General features: G+C 42.4%; 2 protein-coding genes across 2 annotated transcripts; one reads left to right on the top strand and one right to left on the bottom strand.

Moving 5' to 3' along the window:
• Positions 1-2,536: 2,536 nt before the first annotated feature.
• Positions 2,537-14,587, bottom strand: HMMR (hyaluronan mediated motility receptor). Its single transcript, XM_058034837.1, has 18 exons — positions 14,529-14,587; positions 13,970-14,068; positions 13,308-13,384; positions 12,665-12,745; positions 11,777-11,965; positions 11,454-11,540; positions 11,072-11,172; positions 9,929-10,003; positions 9,617-9,795; positions 8,709-8,857; positions 8,204-8,418; positions 7,480-7,596; positions 6,523-6,681; positions 5,231-5,383; positions 5,022-5,121; positions 4,606-4,782; positions 3,945-4,107; positions 2,537-3,316 (listed from the first exon to the last, which is right to left on the bottom strand). Exons 1-18 carry the CDS (start codon positions 14,581-14,583, stop codon positions 3,297-3,299), a joined length of 2,196 nt encoding a protein of 731 aa, XP_057890820.1. The 5' UTR covers positions 14,584-14,587; the 3' UTR covers positions 2,537-3,296.
• Positions 14,588-14,772: 185 nt separating this feature from the next.
• On the top strand, positions 14,773-19,034 carry NUDCD2 (NudC domain containing 2). The gene is made up of 4 exons (XM_058034794.1): positions 14,773-15,069; positions 16,387-16,435; positions 17,647-17,798; positions 18,699-19,034. The coding sequence occupies exons 1-4, from the start codon at positions 14,881-14,883 to the stop codon at positions 18,780-18,782; spliced, it is 474 nt and encodes a 157-aa protein (XP_057890777.1). The 5' UTR covers positions 14,773-14,880; the 3' UTR covers positions 18,783-19,034.
• Positions 19,035-20,892: the final 1,858 nt, after the last annotated feature.

Raw genomic sequence — 20,892 nt, 5'->3', positions numbered from 1 at the left:
TTTTCCCCTGTAACAAGCTATTCCCATTTAATCCCTTTCCATTAACCTCAGAATTCTATTTCAAATCAGTATTTCATAACTTGAAATCAAGAAGAAACCACAAAGCAATACCAAACTGTTTAGCAGCATGGATGCAAGAACTCCCAGTATACCTGATGTCACTCCCAGTACACCTCCTCCCAGCACAGCTTGGATGAGCTCCCTGTGCTCTTTTTTTAACAAAAACCATGATAGAGAAATAAAAAGCTGGTCATCTGGGCTCAGAGCAAGAGAAAAATAGCCAAAAGCAAACACTGAAATCTCAACCTACAATCATCAATCAGCCTGTAAAACATCTTACCATCTTTGTCACCAGATTAATTTAAATTATATACAGTTTTGGTATATTAATTATATAATATAATCTATTTTTCCCTCAAATATTTACCTCAAGTTCTGTAGTCTTCTACCTATACTTTCAATTTCTTTATTATTGTTACATCCACTTTGTGAAACACTGTGATTTTACAATAAGAATTGTATTGTTGTCTAGATCACAGTCCCTTAAGCATTATGCATCCCTGGGTGATTAAATGGACCACTCATTAAATTCACATTTCAGACTGTAATTCACAGAGACAACAGCATAATTAAGTCTCTCTCTCCTCCCCATTTGTTTTTCCCTTGATTTTGTAACCAAAGTGTGGTAGTAACCTGTTAATGCAAATATTCAGAGCCTTACCTGCTCCATTTCCAGCAGCATTTCAGGCACTGCCAAGGCACAGGGGGAATTAGCAGCCTGGGAAATCATTGCAGCTCAACTGTGCACTTGTCCCTTTGTGTGCTGTGCCTGCAGAGAGCACATGGGCTGGGAGCAGCACTGGCTCTGCTGACCTTTGGAACCACAACACACATCCAAGCCCTGCATCACGTGTGCCTCTGATTCCTGGTAAGCTTTTGGTCTGGTCCCACTGGTACCATTTAAGCAGCTCAGTATGAGCTTAAATTTTTACCTCACAACAGCCAGCATGAGCAGGCACAGCCATTGTGTGCATGAGATCCAGTCAAAGCACTGGCACTGAGTGTTAGACAGTTTGTCTTTTGTGGCAAACAGGAGGAGGGCTCTAATTAGGTCAGCCAGGTTGAGAATTCCAGGAGCTCTTCATGTTACATTTCAAATGAGCACAGCCCAGCTCTTGCTACAATACAGCAAGACATGATCAGAGATTTATGTTAAATCATGGATTTTGCAATTAAAAGTCATCCACAACATGAAAATAATGGATTCCTGCAGTGAATACTAATGTCAGTTGAGCTATAAGTGTCAAGGTTTCAGTTTTTAATACTTCATTTCATAGTGCATGAAAGCAAAAAAGCCTTCTAGGCTGAAGTTGACAAAAGCCCTCAACTTTGCCTTGACTTCCATCCTTTGCTTCCCTCCCCACTCTCCTCTATGACTTATCAATGTTTTAAAGCTCAAGGATGCCGCTTGCTGTAAGGCTAGCAGAATTATTTGCTGGAGTTTGTCTTTTCTTCCGTCAGTATAAGCCTGCTCCTGTCAGCTGTATCAAACAAGGGTTTAGGATCCCTAAAAGCCCAGTCCTGTGACACCTGCCATTCTCGGCTTCCCTTGGCATTCTGGTACCTTCAGTCAAAAAAAGCCAAAACCTTAAATCAGCATCCTCATTTTTATGTTTTGAGTTTGGTGGAACCTTTCATCAACGTTCAGACAAATGCCCATTTCCTCTACAATTTTTTACTCCATTTACACCCTTCAGACAAGAAAACCTTAATTTTTTTCTCCACAAGGAGAGAACTCCAATAAAAAAATACTTCTAGCAACTTAATCAAAAATCTCTCAACATTTCAGGCTGAACACCAAGTGCTCTCTTAATTAAAACACAAAGTAATCCTCACCCTCAATCTTCAAAGGACCAAGTAATCCAGCAAATACACAAACATGACACTAAGAGAAACCATTTAGCAACTTCTTTCCTTGGACTTAATTTGCATTTTCTATATATAATTTCCTAGGAATTATGATATCTCTGTAAGGCTCAAAATGTCAGCATAAATGCAAACAATTTCTACCAGCTAAGCTTTGGGTGCTGCCTCTGCAGCACCTCTGTGTAAGGGAGCTGCACAGAGATACAATAACAAAAACACAGTTCCACCTTTGACTTAAATTCAGTATTTGCTTTTGTATTAAGAGAAATCAGAGAATAGCAGGTTCTATGTATTGTACAGTTCAGCTAAATAACTTGCCTAAGACTAGAGAACATGTAGCTTTTGAGGCAAGACTGACATTGGGCTTTGCTTTGAAGACAAGACTAAAGAAAACATTAGATGAATCCCACTGTAATGTAATTTTGAGTTTTATAACTGGCTTGCAAAGGAAAAGGACAAATTCGTGAATTTAAAATTATTGCGCCAAAATATTCCTAATTTTCAATGCAGTTTAACAGATTCTTTCCCCACTGTCAAAGTTCCAGTCTGTACAATGCATGTGAGCTCTGTGATGCCCTCCCACCCCAGTGAGAGAAGTTGTGGTGTTATTCCCTGACTGTGGCACTGATCATGTACAACAGCTGGCTACAGAGATTTTATGGCAGTTCAAGAGTCCAGAGGACACTGCACTGCTCTTGAGACACTAATCTTAGTCACAGTGCACAGACATTCAGACAAATGCAGTCAATTCAACTTTGACCTGAAAATGCTCTTCTGAAGATGAACAGCTGCAACACCTAGCCCCAGGATTTAAGTTCACACATACTGAATATAGATCCTGTAAAATATCAAAATTAAGTGTACAGTCCCATTTCTAATCAGGTTCTATAGTGTGTAGGCCACAGAAGTAAAAAGGTCTCTTGGCAGTATTGGTACCAAAGCAGCTATAAACAGCAAAATGGATTTATCATAGAATTGTATACACTGGATAGATGCAAAAAAAAATTAAAAACATAAAAAATAAACTCACATAAAATCTGATTTCATTTGTCATCTTAATCTCCAGTGCTTAAAATGCTCTGTTCAAAACCTAACTAAGCAGCCTCAGCATATCCAAAATGTGCAACAGTGAACACTTTTCAGAATTCATGCCTGTAAAGATGTTACCAGGAGTCAGGAATGAGCTGTCACCTGTTGCTTCTCAGTAAAACAGTTTTTAGAAATATATATAATTTTAGATCATTTCTCTAGGTCTCCTACTTATTTGCATTATATAGAGCATCCAATTTCACCTTGAAGCAGCAGTCTGTTGAAGTCTCCTGTAGCACACAAATTTATGGGTGATTTATTTTCTTGATACCAAGAAAACTTCAAATTTTGTTTTTATTACCTGCAATGGAAAAACGTTAATAAGTTTCAGTTTTTCACTTATTGCTCCCACCACAGTAAGTAAATTTCTTGTCTCCTGGGGGGCAGAAAGCCCTACACTCTGAATCTTGCAGGGAAGCCAGGATTTCAGACCCTGGAACAGATCCTATAATGAAACTCCGTCCCCTACCCTGCTTCCCTTGGTGTGTCCCCATGTTCTCTCCATCTGTTCTTCCACTCCACATTTATCTGAGGACCTTTTGCACCTCACTTTGACACCTGCAGTGGTGTAAGGTCCTGCCAGGTAGCAGCTAAAGAACCAGGGTGCAAAGGGGTCTGGCTGAGCCACTTGTACCCCATCACCTGTGCAGGAGACATTTCCTGTCACCTCATCAGCAGGAACATGTGAGCTGGTGACAGAAGGAGAACAGCTCTGCTGTCTGACCTGGCACAACACCTATTCCTGCCAGGCTGTAGGGATCTGGGCTGGAAAGTACCCTGGGAGTGCCCCACTGCTGGCAGCCTCCAACACCTGCTCTGGAACCAGAGATGCCATTCACCTCCCTCAGATGCAGCAGACCATGCAAGGCTCTCATACCTGCCTTGGTTAAGGCTAAGAGGGACAAAGGCTACATCAAGCTCACACTTACCTTCTTTTAGAGGTGTTTTTGGAGGAACATTTTCCTTGCTATCATGCTGGAAAGCTTTGGAAGGATCAAAGCGCTTGATGCCCTGTGCTGCAGCCAGCTGCTCCTGAAGCTGCCTGCTGGTTTGCTTCTCCTTGGCCAGCAGTGCACGCAGCTTGGACACATCCTAGGCAAAACTTGGATGTTAGGTAAAGAACATGACAAGATTCTGCTTCATCATTTACTGAGGGAGCCATTTTGCCTAATGCTAAACATAGAGACAATTATTGGTGGCATTAAAACACAACCCAAACATGCAGGTGTAGAGAAACCAACAGCACGTACAGGTACTGTGTAACACCAACAAGCAGTATGGCAGTCTCAAACTTACAGCAGATAGTTTATTAAGTCTAGGACCCCAAAAAAAACTAAAAAAAGCCAACCAAGCTAAGAGTAAAAGTACTTATTTGTACTGCTGATCCCTCTGTATGTTGTAAATCCTGTCAAAAATACAACTCTTGGCATTTCTGGAGCCTGGTGGTTTATTGTAATCTGTTTCGTGCAGGGAATTTAAAAACCAAGAAATAAGTAGCTTGCAGGACTAGTCGATAAATATTTAGAGTAATTAACAAAGGCATCAAGCACATTAGTAACATGCAGATTTCTAATTTTTCATTTCACAAACCTGTTTCAGGTGGACATTGTCTTCCTTCAGCTTCATAACATGCTTGATTTTTTGCTTCATGTTCTGGTGGCCAAGTAGTTTAGCATATGCATCACTCAGTTTATTCAGTTGTTCTTGGGCTGCCCCCTGCTCCTCTAGGAGAGCATTCTTCTCTGCTTCAAAAGCATCTAGTTGTTGCTGAAATACATTTGAATGTTTTAGAAATCTTGCAGCTAAGCATAACTTTTTATTGAACTGAAATCTACCAAGGAAGATGAGATTGGGAAAGGGAATAGCTGGCTCATTGGATAGTAACTCAGGAAACCACTGCAGAATAAATGCCTTAGAAGCATATTTACCTTTCAGGAGTACAACTTGAGCTAAGTGCAAAAGTCTTATGTCAAGAGATACTAACAAACACCTACTTCACAACACACCTGAAAAGGCTTCACTTTGTTATGTAAATCTTCATACAGTTTACGCCAGGTCTGCATCTCTTTGTTTAAGGCAGAGGTCACATCTTCACTTATGGTTTTCCTAAAAAGCAAGGAACAGAGTTTTGTTATGTTCCTTGTTAGCTCTCAGCACTTCTTCCTAATAAAACGTGGCTATGCTATCATATGCAGTTCAAGTTTGAGAAAGTCACCTTGATCTTTCTGCTTCAAGTTCTCTTTTCAGATCTTCAGTTTGCTCCTCAAGTTTTTCCTGAAGTTTAGTCATTTGTGCAAGGCAAGACTCTTTTGTTCTCTCTGTTTCTGCTTCTTTTAGTGCAAGCTTGGTCTGGACTTCTGAAAGCATCCTGAGGAAGATAATTTCTTATTGAATCAAAATTCTTATTTGATTTTTACTTTTTTTCCACTACACTAAATCTAAAACCCACAAGTAACCATGGTTGAAAAGCTGTTAGTAGAACTGAAATAAAAGTTGGCACAAAAAGTGCCACAAAGAAAACAAAAGTACAGAAGGCAGTAAAGTTTAAGATGAACAACATTTTAAGCTTTTTCTATAAGGATGCAAGCAGTCCTTTTCAAGCAAAGAAAGATGGTGTTGCTCATTTAAGGTTGTTCAAGCCAAACAGCTTTTAGCAGGGATGGTTCAGTAGTTAAGCTTTTCATGGACAGATTTGCTCAAGCAGGAACTAATCAATACTGTTCAGTGTGGATATAGCAAAAAAGCATTGACCCTCTCTTCAGCCCCAGCTGAAGAGCTTTGCTCCATCCCCCTCTGCCACTTCAGCCAGCAAACAGCTCTCCAGTTTTTCTGTTACCAGCTCTAATGAGAACTGGAGACATTAAGCAGGTGGGAGGAAAGAAAGGGCAGCATCTTAACAGCACAGAAGCATAGAGAACATGGATCACCAAACTGCTGGACAGTCAGAGGCACGTTCTCAGCTACTGGCCTAACACAACTTCTTGGGTGTTGTTTCTCATCAGCTGCACTGTGATGCTTCATATTAGGCAGAGAAAGGACCTCAGTTATATCATCACAGTGCAGCATCTCATGGATGATTAATTGGCATCTGCTTGTGAGCAGAATTTGAGCTGACATCATTCAGACTGGAGAGGCAGAGAGTGAGTTGTGCATTAACCATCTGCTTGTCATCCCTGGGGATCTCATTTGCAGAGAAACCACTGTAACTGACATTTCTGAAACAGACAATATTCCTATATATTTCATTCAAGTATTTTCCTTTTCCTCCATGTTCCATGTATAAACAGAAGTCGAAATAACTGATCGGACAGGCCATTTTTCTAATGCATATTAACTTAATGATTTTTGTCTATCAGTATTTTCAACCTTTTCCAATGGGAAAAGCAAGAAACTTCAGCTTACACCAACTACTGATGTGATCTTTAGAGCATCACATGAGGTTCTAGTTAGAAAGCCTAGCCTCAGTTTGCATTCTTTAGCTTAAGAAAAAGTCTGTCTGTGTAGTACCTTGCATATTCTTCATTTGCTTTGTTTTTAGTGTATTCTGCCTCTTGAAGCAACTGCAGATTCTCTTGGCCTGCTTTTTTCAGGCTGGCAACTTCTTCTTGCAGAGAGGAATTCTCCAGTTTCAAACTGCAAATTTCTTCAGCTGATGTTTTCTTGTAGCTGGTATTACAGTACAAATGAGAAAAACCTTGTTACTTCAGGCAAAAAACAGATGGAAATCTTCACACCTTACAAGAACAATACAAACTTGTGCTAGCAAGTATCAAGATTGTATAACCTGGAGATGTGGCAGTGTACAGGCACTGATAAATCCAAAGGTAAGAAAGAAACCACACAGAGCTCCCTAAAGCCATAAGCAGTAACACTATGACAAACTCTGTGATACAGATATTACTATATTTTGTAGGTGTTTTAAAACAAAGGGCCTACTCCCTCTGAAATTTATCTTAAACAGTAAAGCACCTACTGTCTGTAGTTGGCATTTGGAAATATCCCACAGGATCCTTCATGGGTGACACACATACCCAGTAATAACAGTATCACTTTTTATATACTTCCTATACCTGAGTATTTTAAGGTACAATAATTGCAGTAACTGTAGGAAACTACATTCAATTCAGTGCAAATTTTGAGTCTCTATAAGTCTTTTTGCAAGATATTTCATTGTCAAGAACACCATCACTAGTTACAAATCTTTGTGATTCAAGACCACTGAACTCCTCCAACTGGTTACATTTTGGAAGAAGAAATATCCAACTTCTTGAACTAGATAGTGATACTGTGTCACTATACTAGCCTAGTACTCAGGAAATAAATTCTTAATGCCACCAAACACCATCACAAAATCCTCTGCTCAAATACCATGCCAACACTCACATGTGGCACATAAATGAACAGTACATTTTATTGTCATCTTAGAGATAATGCCTCTCCTACACATTAATAAAACCTAAATACCTGTCAAAGTCAGCAATAATCTTTCCAAGTTCCTGCAGTGTATTGCTGTGCTCTTCTTGGATTTTCAATACAGCACTGCTATGCATTGCCTTGATTTGCTCCAGCTCTGCATTCTTCCTGAAATAAAAACTCAGCATTGCACTCTGCAGAGAAGCATGTGTGAACACATCACCAAATGCTGCCATCAGTTACAGGAAGCTTGAAGCAGCAGCAATAAATTAACTGTGACAAACCAGTAACTTCTCACATACTAAAGCACAATCTTCATAACAGGTTTTGCTAAGGATTTCCCCCTCCCTTTGTTTTCTAAGGGAGCTATAGAATAGATTAAAAACCTAATAGTAAACGTAAACAAGAAAGAACTGGTTTGAAAGTACTTTTGTCATAGCCTTCACCAGGACAGAAATAGCCAGTGCAACATGCACAGATCTTGTCCAGCACAGCAAAGCCAGAGCACTAAAACACCAGCCTTTCAAGCAAATCCCAACTGGCTTTTTTTGTTTTAAATTACAACAATATAAAATGACTCAAATTATTATTGATACTGATTCAAGTTACTAGTGCAAGTGATTAGATCTCATCACTATCAATAATCAACAATCAGCAAGAAATCACTTCAGATCTGCTCAGGTCTCTAAACCCTGAATTGCACTCAAGCTCTGCTTACACTACTAACTAAAATTTTTCCTTTCAAAGCTTGAATTAAAAAGTTTCTTCCACAAACCCTTTCAATTCTTCTTCCATCTGTGTGAGTTCAAGACCTTGAGACTTGATTTCCTGTTCCAGTCGCTTCACCAACTTCTCAGCTTTCTTTTCCTTTGCATGCAATTTATTCAGCTCCTTCATGGTACCTTTCAGCTCTTCTTCCAGAAGATGTCTCTCACTTGTTACTTCATTTTCAAACTCCAGTAACTTCTGCTGCATTGATGCAGATGACTCCTGCATGCCAGAATACCACAGATTTTAAAACTACCAGTAGTTCCTGAGTAGTCAAGGGTTAATTTGCAGTGTTTAAGTTTCACATCTATGGTAAGAACCAAACCCCCCATCACACCAGGAATGGGTCTTAGACCTACTAGATCACACAAGTTCTGCAGGCCAGTTCCCACTTGGCCATATTAATGATAATCTAATCTGTGGAATGCACATCTCATGTGCAAACAACAATTTTTAGTGCCAGTCCTTGGGATTACAACCTATTTTTAGACTAATTCATAGCCTGTATTCACCTTCTCTTGCTGCAGCTGAGAGATGACCTCCTCATGTTTCTGAAGGAGTTTTTGGTGTTCTTGTTCCACCAAATCAATTTTCTTTTTCAGGTCTTCTATTTCAGCATTCATACTCAGGAACTGTCCTTTGGCCTCAGATGACTCCTTCTCTGCATAGAAAAATTGTCAATATAACATAAATTCCCTTTTCTATCTTCAAATAGCTACAATATATTAATCATAATACTGCCATTCTATCTTTGTTTTTCCCTTGCCTATCTAGGGAAACAAATCCATAACTACAACTCATCTGGAAACTCCTCAAAACTGGCTCAGGGTAACCACTTCAAAATCATTTTAACAGCAGGAGTGTTTGGACCAAGCTTTTTCCACCAGAAGAGCAGGGAAAAGCAACTACATGAGTTCCCCAAAGATTCTTCCACAAGCTAGCACACAGAAAGCAGCTGATACAGAAAAGTGAGTACATGTCTCAGATTGCAGAGTTGCTAGAGTTGGGAGGGGAGGAGTAAGGAGGTGAAGAAGGATCCTTGCCACATTCCCAACACCTCAGTGAATCTGTGAACAAGCTGCTAGCAGTGAATTCACACAATATTACACTGCTTCTCAGTGAAGAGTAAGCAACAAGAACTTAGTGTTCACCTTTCAGATGAAAGCCACTCCTACAATTTTCATTGTATACTACCCAAGTCACCCTCCATGGAAACACCAATTCAGACTTAAGAGACGTCAGATGTGAAGTGATTTCCCTGTTGTTAAAAACATGCCTTGGTGTTTCTAGCTGGAGCTCAGAAATTTGACTTGTCATGTAGAAAAACCAGTCTAAATTGACATTTTAGAAAACACCTATTTGAGGTGCTTTAAGACATGGGAGTGATCCCACATATGGAACAGTGTACAAGAACAATTACCTTTCTCTTGTTGAAGCAGTTGACACCTCTCATTAAGTTCTTTCATCAGTTTACATGACTCTTCCTCTTTTGCTTTGAGGGTATTCCTCAGGATCTCAATATCTTGGTCTTTCTTACTCAGTGTCTCCTCCATCTGGGCAACTTCTAGTTTGTATTTTTCTGCTGTTTCTGCAATGCTACTGTAGAAGAAAATTCAGGCACTTGTTACCACTACATTTTGTTTGCAGGCTTACACACCAACACAAAGGAAAATGCTTAGGACTGTTCGTTTTCAAGAGGAAAACTGCCTTCTTGACAATAATTTGTTTTTACCTGAGCTCTGTAACATATTCCAAGAGTTTTTCAATGTCAGACTTTTCTTCAGCTTTGTCTCTCTCAGTAGCAGACCTAAAACCAGACAGTTTTTATGACAGATACATTTAAACAAATCCAGAGTTAAGCAGTAACACATACTTTCCATCTCCTAGTTTAGCTGAAAAATTGATACTGGCTCTAACAGGTGATTCTACCCTCTTTTCATCCTTGTTCCAGATTGTCTTCTCATTGTAGTAATGATGCTGTGCCACATTTTGCCACAAGCAATACGCCACAAACACAAAAATGCATTAACATAATGCAGTTTCTTAGCAAATCAGCACCTCCTCCCTTTGTGACCTGCATTATTACCTTTGTGTATTTTCACAGCCAAGTTTGTGCTGCAGTGCCAATTGTGCCAACCTTACAGTGAACATGGCTGGAAGTTCATCCCAGGTCACTATCCTCAGCAACAGGCTGCATGTTAGTGCTCTGTTGCTGTGCAGCACATGACATGGTTTGGGCAGAATACCAAGTGCTGAGTTAGAACCCACTCTCTATCTACTTAGAGCTGCTGGAACCAAGAAACTCTGCAGTTGCCTTTCTACAGAGCACGTGTCTACACCAAAGCAGCTCTGAAGGCACCACAGTGGCTCTTCAGAGCACTTCTCTGGAGGACATAAATGTGTTCATCAAATCCAAGACAAACGCCTGCTTAATTAGGATTTCAGCTCCTGCTCTAATGCTTTTCTATTCTTGCTTATTCCTGACTTAGTAGTCTAAAGGGCCAGAAATATCCCATCCATGTAAACATTCTCCTCCAACCTCAATAACCATTCTTTTCTAACAACCTATGTCTTCCCTCCCCACCCCATACCCAAGAAAACCCCACCCATACCACACTGGAAGACAAAGGGTTGATGTGATACAGTTTGTATTTTGAAAACTGGCTACATACACTAGAGAAACAATGTTTCTAATGGTAGCTTTATCACACCACAGCAGTTGTTAGAACTTCATTTCACTGTATTTATTCCAAACACTGATAATGTTTGCTCCTTCTCAGTAGAGAGACAGCCTTGATTTTGGTTACTACAAAGGATACACATGGAAATGCAGCCAAGTCATATCATATCATCTAATTCCCTTCGTAGTACTTACAGTTTTTCTTGTAACTGTGCTACTTTGCCCTTTGAATGCTCTAGATTCCTCTGCACTTCCTGCAGCTTCATTTCCATGTTTTCCTGCTTTGCCAGTGCACTCTGAAAAAACCAAACAAAACACGCCATATTAACATTAAAATGATATTTAGTAAATAAAAAAGGCATCATGGGAAACAGTGGTGAAATTAAACAGGAGTGATGATTAAATTTTATGACAGCACCAGCTACAATGCTAAATGTGACTGCAGGTATTCCTCTGTAAAGATATCAGCCACTTGTTAAACAACTACTATCACCAAGAGCTTCAAGCTACACTGAGGATCACTAGCTTTATTCCTGATGAGAAGCTCAGAATTACTGTCCTGTACAAATGGTCATACCTTTTCCTTAGCATCCCTCATGTTTCTGAGCTTCATCAACTCCATGCACAGGCTGCTCATTTTCTTCTGCACACCATCTTCAGACAGCTTGTTAGAAAAGAAGATAAAACCTCTCAGTGTAATTCCTTTCTATGAATTGCTGCTCACACAACCCTTTCCAAGTGTTCCCCTCCCACTCTGTGTTTAGACAGGGGAGCACAAGATCCCAAACCAGACAGGCTTTACATCAAAACAGCTGCTGATCAGCATGTAAAGCCTCCTCTTGCACAGGAAGCTCAATAACAGCCAAGGCAAAGCAAAGTTGCATTTATTTGTCTGAATACCTTTGACTTTAGTAGCTCATTGCTTCTTGTTAACTCCAGCAGCTGTTTCTTCAGGCATGCAACGTTTGCTGAAAGAGAGGTTTTCTCCTGAACTGCAGCACTCAGCTTTGCTTCCATCTTTACAAGATCTTCATCCAGAGCATGAAGTTTTTTGTCCTGCTCTCCACGTTCTCTCACTAATGCACGAATCTAAAATATGAGGTATTTTCTTTATTTCCTACTATCTTTAGTTTAGTCAAGTAAACCACAGGCATAGGTATCCAAATTGTGTTTACTTTCATTCAGAATATGTATCTGCAACTCATTCACAGGAAGGAAATAACAATTACCACAATTCCCCATTATCACACAGCATACAATAGCAACATTTAATCTGGCTTACTTTATGCTTCCCAGCCAACACAAAATGTAAAAATTAGAATAGTCTGAGGATTAATGTGCAACAGAAGCCAACTCTCCTTTTTGGCTGTGAGAGACAAAAAGGCAGAACATGACATTTGAGACACAAGGCACTAATTAGCACACCAAAGTGTACTGATACAGTTCAGGGTGCCTCTTAAGCATTAAAAGTATGACAATTAGTGAGCAAAAAATTTCAGCTAGACAATGTTCAATAAAACAGAAATTTTTTGGGCAGCCAAACAGAGGACTTAGTTCTGTTTTTCAAAACACTGACAAGAACAGTTGATCACAGTCAGCAGGAATTAATGCAATTCCATGAGCTTTATACACCCATAATATCTGATAATCTTTATTTTGCACAGAGCTGTTTGTAAACTACTTGCATGCTGTCTGATACAAAAGGGGCCAATTCTATCAGCTAATATTTATTGTTATTGTAAGGGGGAGGAGACATGACAGGATTTGACTCAGACAATGGATTCATACCTCCTTCTCCAGTGCCTTCTGCTTCTTTTTCTCCTTCATAAGGAGAACATCTTTTTTAGTCTTCCCAATCCCATTAGCAGGCTTTGGAAGAGAGATGTGTTAGAAATCTGTAGCTTCAAGTAGCTGAACACAGTTAAATACAAGAATTTGCAGAATTCCATCCTACATCATCAATACTCATGAATCTAATTAGCATGTCAGGGATATAATTTTTCAGCCTGTTAAGCTATTAATCTTGAAATCCATATGCCAGCATAGGACATTCAGAACCTGTACATGCAGTACCCTGTTCCTTTCACCCCCAGGTTTCCACTCTGCCTTGCCCATCCCCTGAGAGCAGGAACACCATCTCCTTAAAAAGGAGTCACACCATACTTACATGGTGAACAACAGAAAAAGAACAAGACTGCAGCATCAAAAATAACAAGCTGCTCTCTAGTCCCAAGTTAATTATCACATGATTCCCAAGAATGCAGCAACTTCATTTTTCCTGCTTAGGTCTTAAGGAACACAGATAAAACAATATGTGCAATATTCCACTTCGACAGATTAATGACAGTTGCATGAAAAGGCTGCATTGTTTAAGCAGTCAGAGATTCAGCTGGGATTTAACAGAGCTACAGACACCACAGCAGAGTCTTACTGTTGATCCAAGAGATGTGAGTCTCCTTGCAGTTCCTGGGGTGGGTACACTCTTCTCACTGCTCAGATTGGTCTCACCTGCAGAAGGAAGTACAAAGGAACAGTGAAGGAAGAGGGTGTGCATATACACAGTGAGACAAATACAACGAAACTATATGAGGTTAATTGTGTACAAGACACCATTCCACCTGTTTGTTAGACTATCAACTTCATAACTCAATATTAGCTACTTTTTTATTGCAATCAGCCAGTTCAATATTGTTCATCTGGGTACTTGGCCAAGTTAAGAGACTACCAGGTGATAGCTGTGATATTTCCACTTCTGCCAAGATTCCCTGACACGATCCAGATCCATAATGTCAGTTTTAAACTGAGGGATGCTTTAGATATTAAATAGGCATGAAAGTAACTCTAAACCCTAGGTTAATAAGTAGTTGATTAGACCTCCAGAGACCCCCCCCGCCTAATTAGCAGAAGTCCCATATAAAGCTATTTTTGGTAGACTCCAATAGATGTTTTTACAGCTGTTCCTTTGAGCTGGAAGGCAGGCAGCGAGTCTCTGCAACAGAAACCAATTTCTGGGCAGCAGAGCAGCAACAGCACTAACAGCTGCAGCATCTCAAGACACCTTATCATTGTATATTCTGTGCAATGTTTACTTACTTTTCTGTTTCCTAACCCCTTGGCATGCTTCGGAGGACAGCAAACTTCCCCCTCCACCTGATGGCTTAACGTTACGGGATTCTTGCAAGGGAGTACGTGCTAAAAATGAGATTTTCAGAACAACAGAGAACAATGAAGGCAAACGACAGGGTTTTCAGCTTCGATGAGACTGATCACACATCTAGGGTAAATCTACAACCGAAACCTCACTGTGAGAGACTCGTACATCAGCAAACGCTCTGGCTAGCAGAGCCTCAGCCGTAGCAAGCTCTGCATGCTCCTCTTACAGCGCTGTACTACGGAACCAGAGGTCAGCAAGGCTTGGCACCGCTTTAGTTACTACACCTAGCTGAATACACGTAACATTACACACGTTCACGGCTGTATTCGGCATGCCAGGGCTAGACACGAAGTCGGCACCTTCTGCCTTAGAAGCGGACCCCTGCGAGAGCCCTGGGGCACTGCGCTGCGGGCTGCTGCTCACAGGGAAGGAGGCCGCTCCGGGCCCTCTGTCCCGCCGAAGGTCTCCCCGCTCCCCCCGTGCCCTCCCCTCACGTACCGGCGCTGCCATCGCGGTGCAGGGGGCGGCGGAGCGGCGCGCGCGCGGAGGCCATGACGGCGCTGAAACCCCGCGGACCGGCGTTCAAAAGGGCCAACGGCCGCGGCGTGCGCCGACCAGCCAATCAGCTGCCGCCGCCCCGCCCGCCTCGGCCAATCGGAGCGCCGGGCGCGGGGCACGCGCGCTGCGGGCTTGCCGGGGGGCGTGGCCGGCGGTGCGCGTGCGCGGGGCGGGCGCGGGGAGCGGGGCCGGGAGCGGTGCGGGGCTCCCTCGCTGTGTGGGACTCGCTCACTCACTCCGTGTGTGCGGGGCTCGGTGCGGGTCGCGGAGCCGAGCGCTGCCGCCGTGTCCCATGTCGGCTCCGTTCGAGGAGCGCAGCGGGGTGGTGCCCTGCGCGACGCCCTGGGGCCGCTGGTACCAGACGCTGGAGGAGGTGTTCATCGAGGTGCGCGTCCCGCCGGGCACCCGCGCCAAGGACGTGCGCTGCAGCCTGCGGAGCCGGCACATCGCCCTGGCCGTGGGCGGGCAGGAGCTGCTGCAGGTACCGCGGGCAGCCCGGAGGGCGGGCGCCCGCCCGTCCGACGCGTAGGCCGCGGGGCACCGGGGAGGCACGGCCTCAGCTGGGTTATAAAATACCTGAGATCACCGAGTACAGCCCCTGACCCAGCACTGTGTCAGCCGGGCTTTGCCTAAACACCTCCCGGGACTGTGGCCGCGCCACCTCCCCCGGAGCCCGATCCGGGGTCTGGTCACACTCTCTGTGAAATTTCTTCCTGATGTCCAGCCCAGACCTGCCCTGGCACAGCCCAGACTGTGTCCCCATGTGCTGTCATTAGTCGCCTGGGAGAAGGTTGGCACGCCTGTGCCACCTCTCTGTTCTTTATGCCAGGTTTGATACATTAAAAATGGCATTTATTGGAAACAGTTGTGTTCACTTGCACGAGGTTTTACAGATGGTGCCTGTTCTCCAGTACTTGGAAAGATCTGTAGAGAGGCTCTTACAAGGCCATGTGGTGATGGGACAAGGAGGAAAAGCTTTAAGCTGTCAGAATACATTGTTATATTGGATATTAGGAAGAAGTTGTTTCGTGTGAGGGTGGGGGGCCCTGGCACAGGGTGCCCAGAGGAGCTGTGGATGCCCCATCCCTGGAAGTGTTCAAGGCCAAGTTAGACAGGGCTTGGAGCAACCTGGGATAGTGGAAAGTGTCCCTGCCCATGGCAGGGAGCTGGAATTAGATAAACTTTAAGGTCCCTTTCAATCCAATCCATTCTGTGATTCTATGAAAAATAAAAATACTAATTCACATGGATTTTACTGTGAATATGGACAGCATTTCAGTGTACAGCTTTAATTGCTCCAGAAGGTAAAAAAAAAACCAAAAAACCCCAAAACCAACCAAACAACAGCAACAACAACAAAAAAAAAAAAAAAAAAAAAAAAAAAAACCCGAAAAAAACCCCAACAACAAAAAAACAGCCTAAAGACAGATTTACTTTCACATTTATAATGAGCTGCTTATGCTACCTGTATCCTGCACCAGAGCTAGATGTTACTCCTGACAAAAACCCTTGCATTTTCATGACAAGATTATTAAAAATGGCATTTCCTGCTGAGAAACACAAGCCTTTTCAATGACTCCATATACTGAAACAAGATATTAAATGCTCCAGTTAAAAAAAAATAATTGTGTAATAAGCAATAATTCTTTGACAAGTGTATACTTGTAGGGCTAGGTCACCCTATTTATTTTCAGCAGAATACACAGTGGTCAAGTTGTGAGTAAAACTTCATAACTCAGTGTGAACTGGATGCTGAAAAAGTTTCACTGATTTGTAATATTGTACCTGTCTTTTGCAGGGTAAACTTTTTGACTCTACAGTAACTGATGAAGGAACGTGGACCTTAGGTAATAATCTACATCTGAAGTGACATTATAAAGACAGTAAGACTTTCCAGTAGACACTGCAGAATAATTTACCCCCTCTTTATTAATGGAAAAGATTACTTCCTTCCCTTAGCTTTGTAAAAAGGCAAAGTCATTATTGCTGGATTAAGGAACTGAGGTTTTACAAAAGCACTTGAGACTAAGGTTAATGAGAAAATGCCACATCCTGGAAGGTCTTAATCAATGGGTTGCCAACATTTCCATAAAGTGAGAAGTTTTTTGCAAACCTTTATTTGAAGGTAAACAGTTATGGTAGAGCTGTGTGGTCTATGACTCTCCATAATTACTACTCTTTATGCATTACATTTTTTGAATGAATGACAAAATCTACAGTCCAAGAGAATCAGAAAGAAATTTTAAAATCACACTAAGGTTCCTACATATAATGAGATAAAAAAGCATATTGGGCCATTGTATCATAAATACTGTAAAGTATTCTGAATATTTTGGGGTTTGACAATCATATTTGTGGACTGTGCCTCTCAGTGATTTTCTGTGAAGGGTTTTCTTTTCCATTCAATATTTATATTAAATATTTATTGATAATTTAGTAATTTAAGCCAATAAAATTTACAGTGGTAATACACATTGTGAAGTGAAACCCAGTCTTTATCAGTACACAAATAATCTTCAAAATACATTTCTAATGCTGTATTTATTCACTTCAGTAGAACTGAACACCCTGCACTGCACATTTATTTTGAAACATACTTTCAGTATATTCTCTGTGGCCATACACACCATCTGTTCATATGTTGCTAAAACTTAGTTCTGGCATTTTGTTGGTAATAACTCTCTGTACAGCCTGACCTTAAATTTTTCATTATTGCCTTACCAGAGTTGTCTGTATTAGTAGATTAAATCTTTGTTGTGAACATCTCCAAAAGGTTACTTTATGTTTGCAATAGAAGCACTTATGAACTGTGTTTAATCCCTTAAAACAGCTTCAGCATCTTACAGGCCAGAAGGGGAGAGATGACAGTACAGGCTGTCTTTGCCTCAGCCTTTTTTTGTTAATGTTTATTTATTTATCAAGAACTAGGTTGGCACTGGCATTAAGAATTTAAATTACTTCATATCTTGTGCTTGTTAATGTTGAATTCACCAAACCAAGAAAAGAACCAGCACGTAGGACTGAGTTTAAAGTTGCTCTGTGTGTTTTCATTCAACAGAAGACAGGCAGCTGATACGAATTGTTCTAATGAAGACAAATAGAGATGCTGGAAATTGTTGGACCTCTCTGTTAGAAAATGAATATGCTGCTGACCCTTGGGTACAGGACCAGATGCAAAGGAAACTTACACTGGAGAGATTCCAAAGAGAAGTAAGTTAAAGCACCATAATTACTCCTTAGATGTTTTGTTAGCACACAGAGGTTATGGCCAGGAAAGCTGAGCAAATGCCATGGAAATACATGCTTTAGTTCAATATCTATAAAATGCTTACAAGGTTTTATCACTGTGCTTTGAAGAGATTATTCTGTTTGCACTCTGTCTGCAGGGTTTGTGATAAGTTCAGGTGAGTTTGGAGGTGCTGTTGCTGTTCTAGTAATTGCATCTTCCTAACAACTTTTCACCGGTTAGGCTCCACACAGCTTCTGTTATTATCTAGAACTGTGACAAAACCATATTTACAATAAAATCTGAACATCAACTCTGCTGGATATGCTTGTTTATGATGTAAGATGGAGTGCAATAGTTGGCTGGAAAAGATGTTCCTTGCACTTTTACTAAAATTGCCTAAATTCTTTTGCTCTACCTTTGGCACACAACTATTCCTGTACATGTCTGCAGAGGTGTACAATTACATTTTACACACCAGCTGAATCAGCAGGCTATGTACTGCAGCAGAGAACAGCAGTTTTATGAACCTTGCTATCCATCAGCACACAGATTTTCAAAAAGCAGTTTCAAAGGACACCAAAAGCCAGATCTTGTTCTTAAACTTTCCTTAAAATTTCTTTTCTGGCAGATCTGACTACTTGCTAAGCAAGAACAGCATTACAAAGTCACTTCAGCAGCAGGCAACCAACCCATGACAATTCAGTGTTTCTTGATGCATGTTCCAAGAATTTCAGTGCTGTGATAAATGTATGACAAGTTGATTGTTGTATGTTCTTGTTACAATGGCAGAATATTATTTTGTGGGTTGTCTGGGATTTTTTAAGGCATTTTTATTCTACATAATTTACTTACTAAACAATTTTTAATTTTACTTCCATCAGAACCCTGGATTTGACTTCAGTGGGGCAGAAATTTCTGGAAACTACAGCAAAGGAGGACCAGACTTTTCTAGTCTTGAAAAGTGAACTTTTTATATGTGACCCTTTAGACAAATTACATGTTACAGTTAAGGACTGGAATCATGTAACTGTTGAAGACTTCAGTGATCTCTTCAATGGATTGTTGTCAAAATTACTTCAGTGAAGAGAAAGAAGATCTTTTCCAGCAGACTGAAGACAAAATGTTACCAGCTGATTTATAAGCTGTGATAACTTTATGATCCTAAGGCACAACCTATAGAGAAAGGTGTACATAAAAAGTAATGCCTTTAAGCAGAATGTTTGGTTTGGGTGGTTTTTCCTTTTTAGAAACACTATAGTAAACAAGTCAGATATTAATCTACCACTTGTCTTAATGCAAGGATATATTCTTATTCTTGCTTATGTGCACTTGGGAAGGCATCTCCCCATGCACCAGGCTGGGGCTGATCTACTGGAGAGCAGCTCTGTGCAGAAGGACCTTGGGGTCCTGGTGGACAATGAGCTGTCCCTGAGCCAGCAGTGCCCTGGGGGCAAGAAGGCCAATTATATCCTGGGGTGAATCAGGAACATTGCCAGAAGGTCAGGGTGGTGATCCTGCCCCTCTGCTCAGCCATGGTGAGGCCAGGTCTGGAGTGCTGTGTCCAGCTGGGCTGCTCAAGATGAGAGGGACATGGAGTGAGTCCAGCAGAGGCCGTGGAAGGGATTGAAGGGTGTCCCTACAAGGAAAGGCTTTGGGAGCTGGGGCTGTTCAGCCTCCACAGGAGACAGAGCTGAGAGGGGACCTCATCCCTGTCTGTCCCTGTCTGCAGGGAGGGCTCACAGCAGGGACCAGACTCTGCTCCATGGTGCCCAGCAACAGGACAAGAGACAATGGGCACAACACAACCAACCTTTGTTAGGACCAACCTATTGGATGTGGGAGAGAACTCAGTACCCACAGATGAGAAGGAAGAAGTGCTTAACACACTCTTTGCCTCAGTCTTTAGTGGGAAGATGCCTTGTCCTCAGGACAACTCTCCTCCTGGGTTGGTAGATGGTGTGAGGGAGCAATGCACAATGGTCCCCATTATCCAGGAGGAGGCAGTCAGAACTGCTGAGCCTCTTGGATGTTCATAAATCCGTGGGGCCAGATGGGATCCACCCCAGGATGATGAGGGAGTTGGCAGATGAGCTTGCAAAGCTGCTCTCCATCATTTACCAGCAGTCCTGGCTCACTGGTGATGTTCCAGATGACTGGAAGCTGGCCAATGTGATACTCATTCACAAGGGTGGGAAGGAGGATCCTGGTAATTACAGGCCAGTTAGCCTGACCTCAGTACCCAGTAAGGAAATGGAACACTTTATATTGAGTGCCATCACACAGCACTTACAGGATGGCCAGGGTATCAGATCCAGCCAGCAGGGGTTTAGGAGGGGTAGGTCACGTTTGACCAGCCTGGTCTCTTTTCATGACCAGGTGACCTGCCTGCTGGGTGCAGGAAAGGCTGTGGATGTTGTGTATCTGGACTTCAGCAAGGCCTTTGGCACTGTCTCCCACTTTGGCACACTCCTGGAGAAGCTGCAGCCCAGGGCTGGGACAGGAGCACTCTGTGCTGCGTTCAGAGCTGGCTGCATGGCCAGCCCAGAGTGGTGGTGAGCAGTGCTGCATCCAGCTGGCAGCCAGGCACCAGTGGTGTTCTCAGGGCTCTGTGCTGGGGCCAGCTCTGTTCAGTATCTTTATTGATGGCATGGTTGAGGGGATTGAGTCTTTCATTAGTAAATTTGCAGATGACACTAACCTGGGAACATGTGTTGCTCTGCGGGAAGGTAGGAAGGCTCTGCAGGGAGACCTGGAATGGTTGGATGGATGGGCAGAGTCCAGGGGGATGAAATTTAATAAACCTGAGAGCCAAGTCCTGCATTTTGGCCACAGTAACCCCCTGCAGTGTTACAGGCTGGGGATGGTGTGGCTGGACAGTGCCCAGGCACAAAGGGACCTGGGGGTACTGGCTGACAGCCCACTGAACATGAGCCAGCAGAGTGCCCTGGTGGCCAAGGCCAGTGGCTCCTGGCCTGGACCAGGAATGGTGTGGCCAGCAGGAAGGTCACTCTGCCCCAGCACTGGGCACTGGTGAGGGCACACCCTGGGTGCTGTGTCCAGATCTGGCCCCTCAGC

This window comes from Melospiza georgiana, chromosome 15, assembly GCF_028018845.1.
Source record: "Melospiza georgiana isolate bMelGeo1 chromosome 15, bMelGeo1.pri, whole genome shotgun sequence".
NCBI lineage: Eukaryota > Metazoa > Chordata > Aves > Passeriformes > Passerellidae > Melospiza > Melospiza georgiana.
Note: the sequence above shows the minus strand (reverse complement) of the source record. Positions and strands in the feature narration are given on the sequence as shown.

Bases quoted from the DNA above. Each gene is read 5' to 3' on its own strand.
- NUDCD2 (XM_058034794.1), top strand. From the start codon at position 14,881: ATGTCGGCTCCGTTCGAGGAGCGCAGCGGGGTGGTGCCCTGCGCGACG. The intron at 15,070-16,386 runs GTACCGCGGGCA...TGTCTTTTGCAG, and splicing joins GCGGGCAGGAGCTGCTGCAG to GGTAAACTTTTTGACTCTAC. The intron at 17,799-18,698 runs GTAAGTTAAAGC...TACTTCCATCAG, and splicing joins TGGAGAGATTCCAAAGAGAA to AACCCTGGATTTGACTTCAG.
- HMMR (XM_058034837.1), bottom strand. From the start codon at position 14,583: ATGGCCTCCGCGCGCGCGCCGCTCCGCCGCCCCCTGCACCGCGATGGC. The intron at 11,541-11,776 runs GTATTCAGACAA...TTTTCTAACAAG, and splicing joins ATGAGCTACTAAAGTCAAAG to CTGTCTGAAGATGGTGTGCA. The intron at 6,682-7,479 runs GTATTTAGGTTT...CTGTAATACCAG, and splicing joins ATTATTGCTGACTTTGACAG to CTACAAGAAAACATCAGCTG.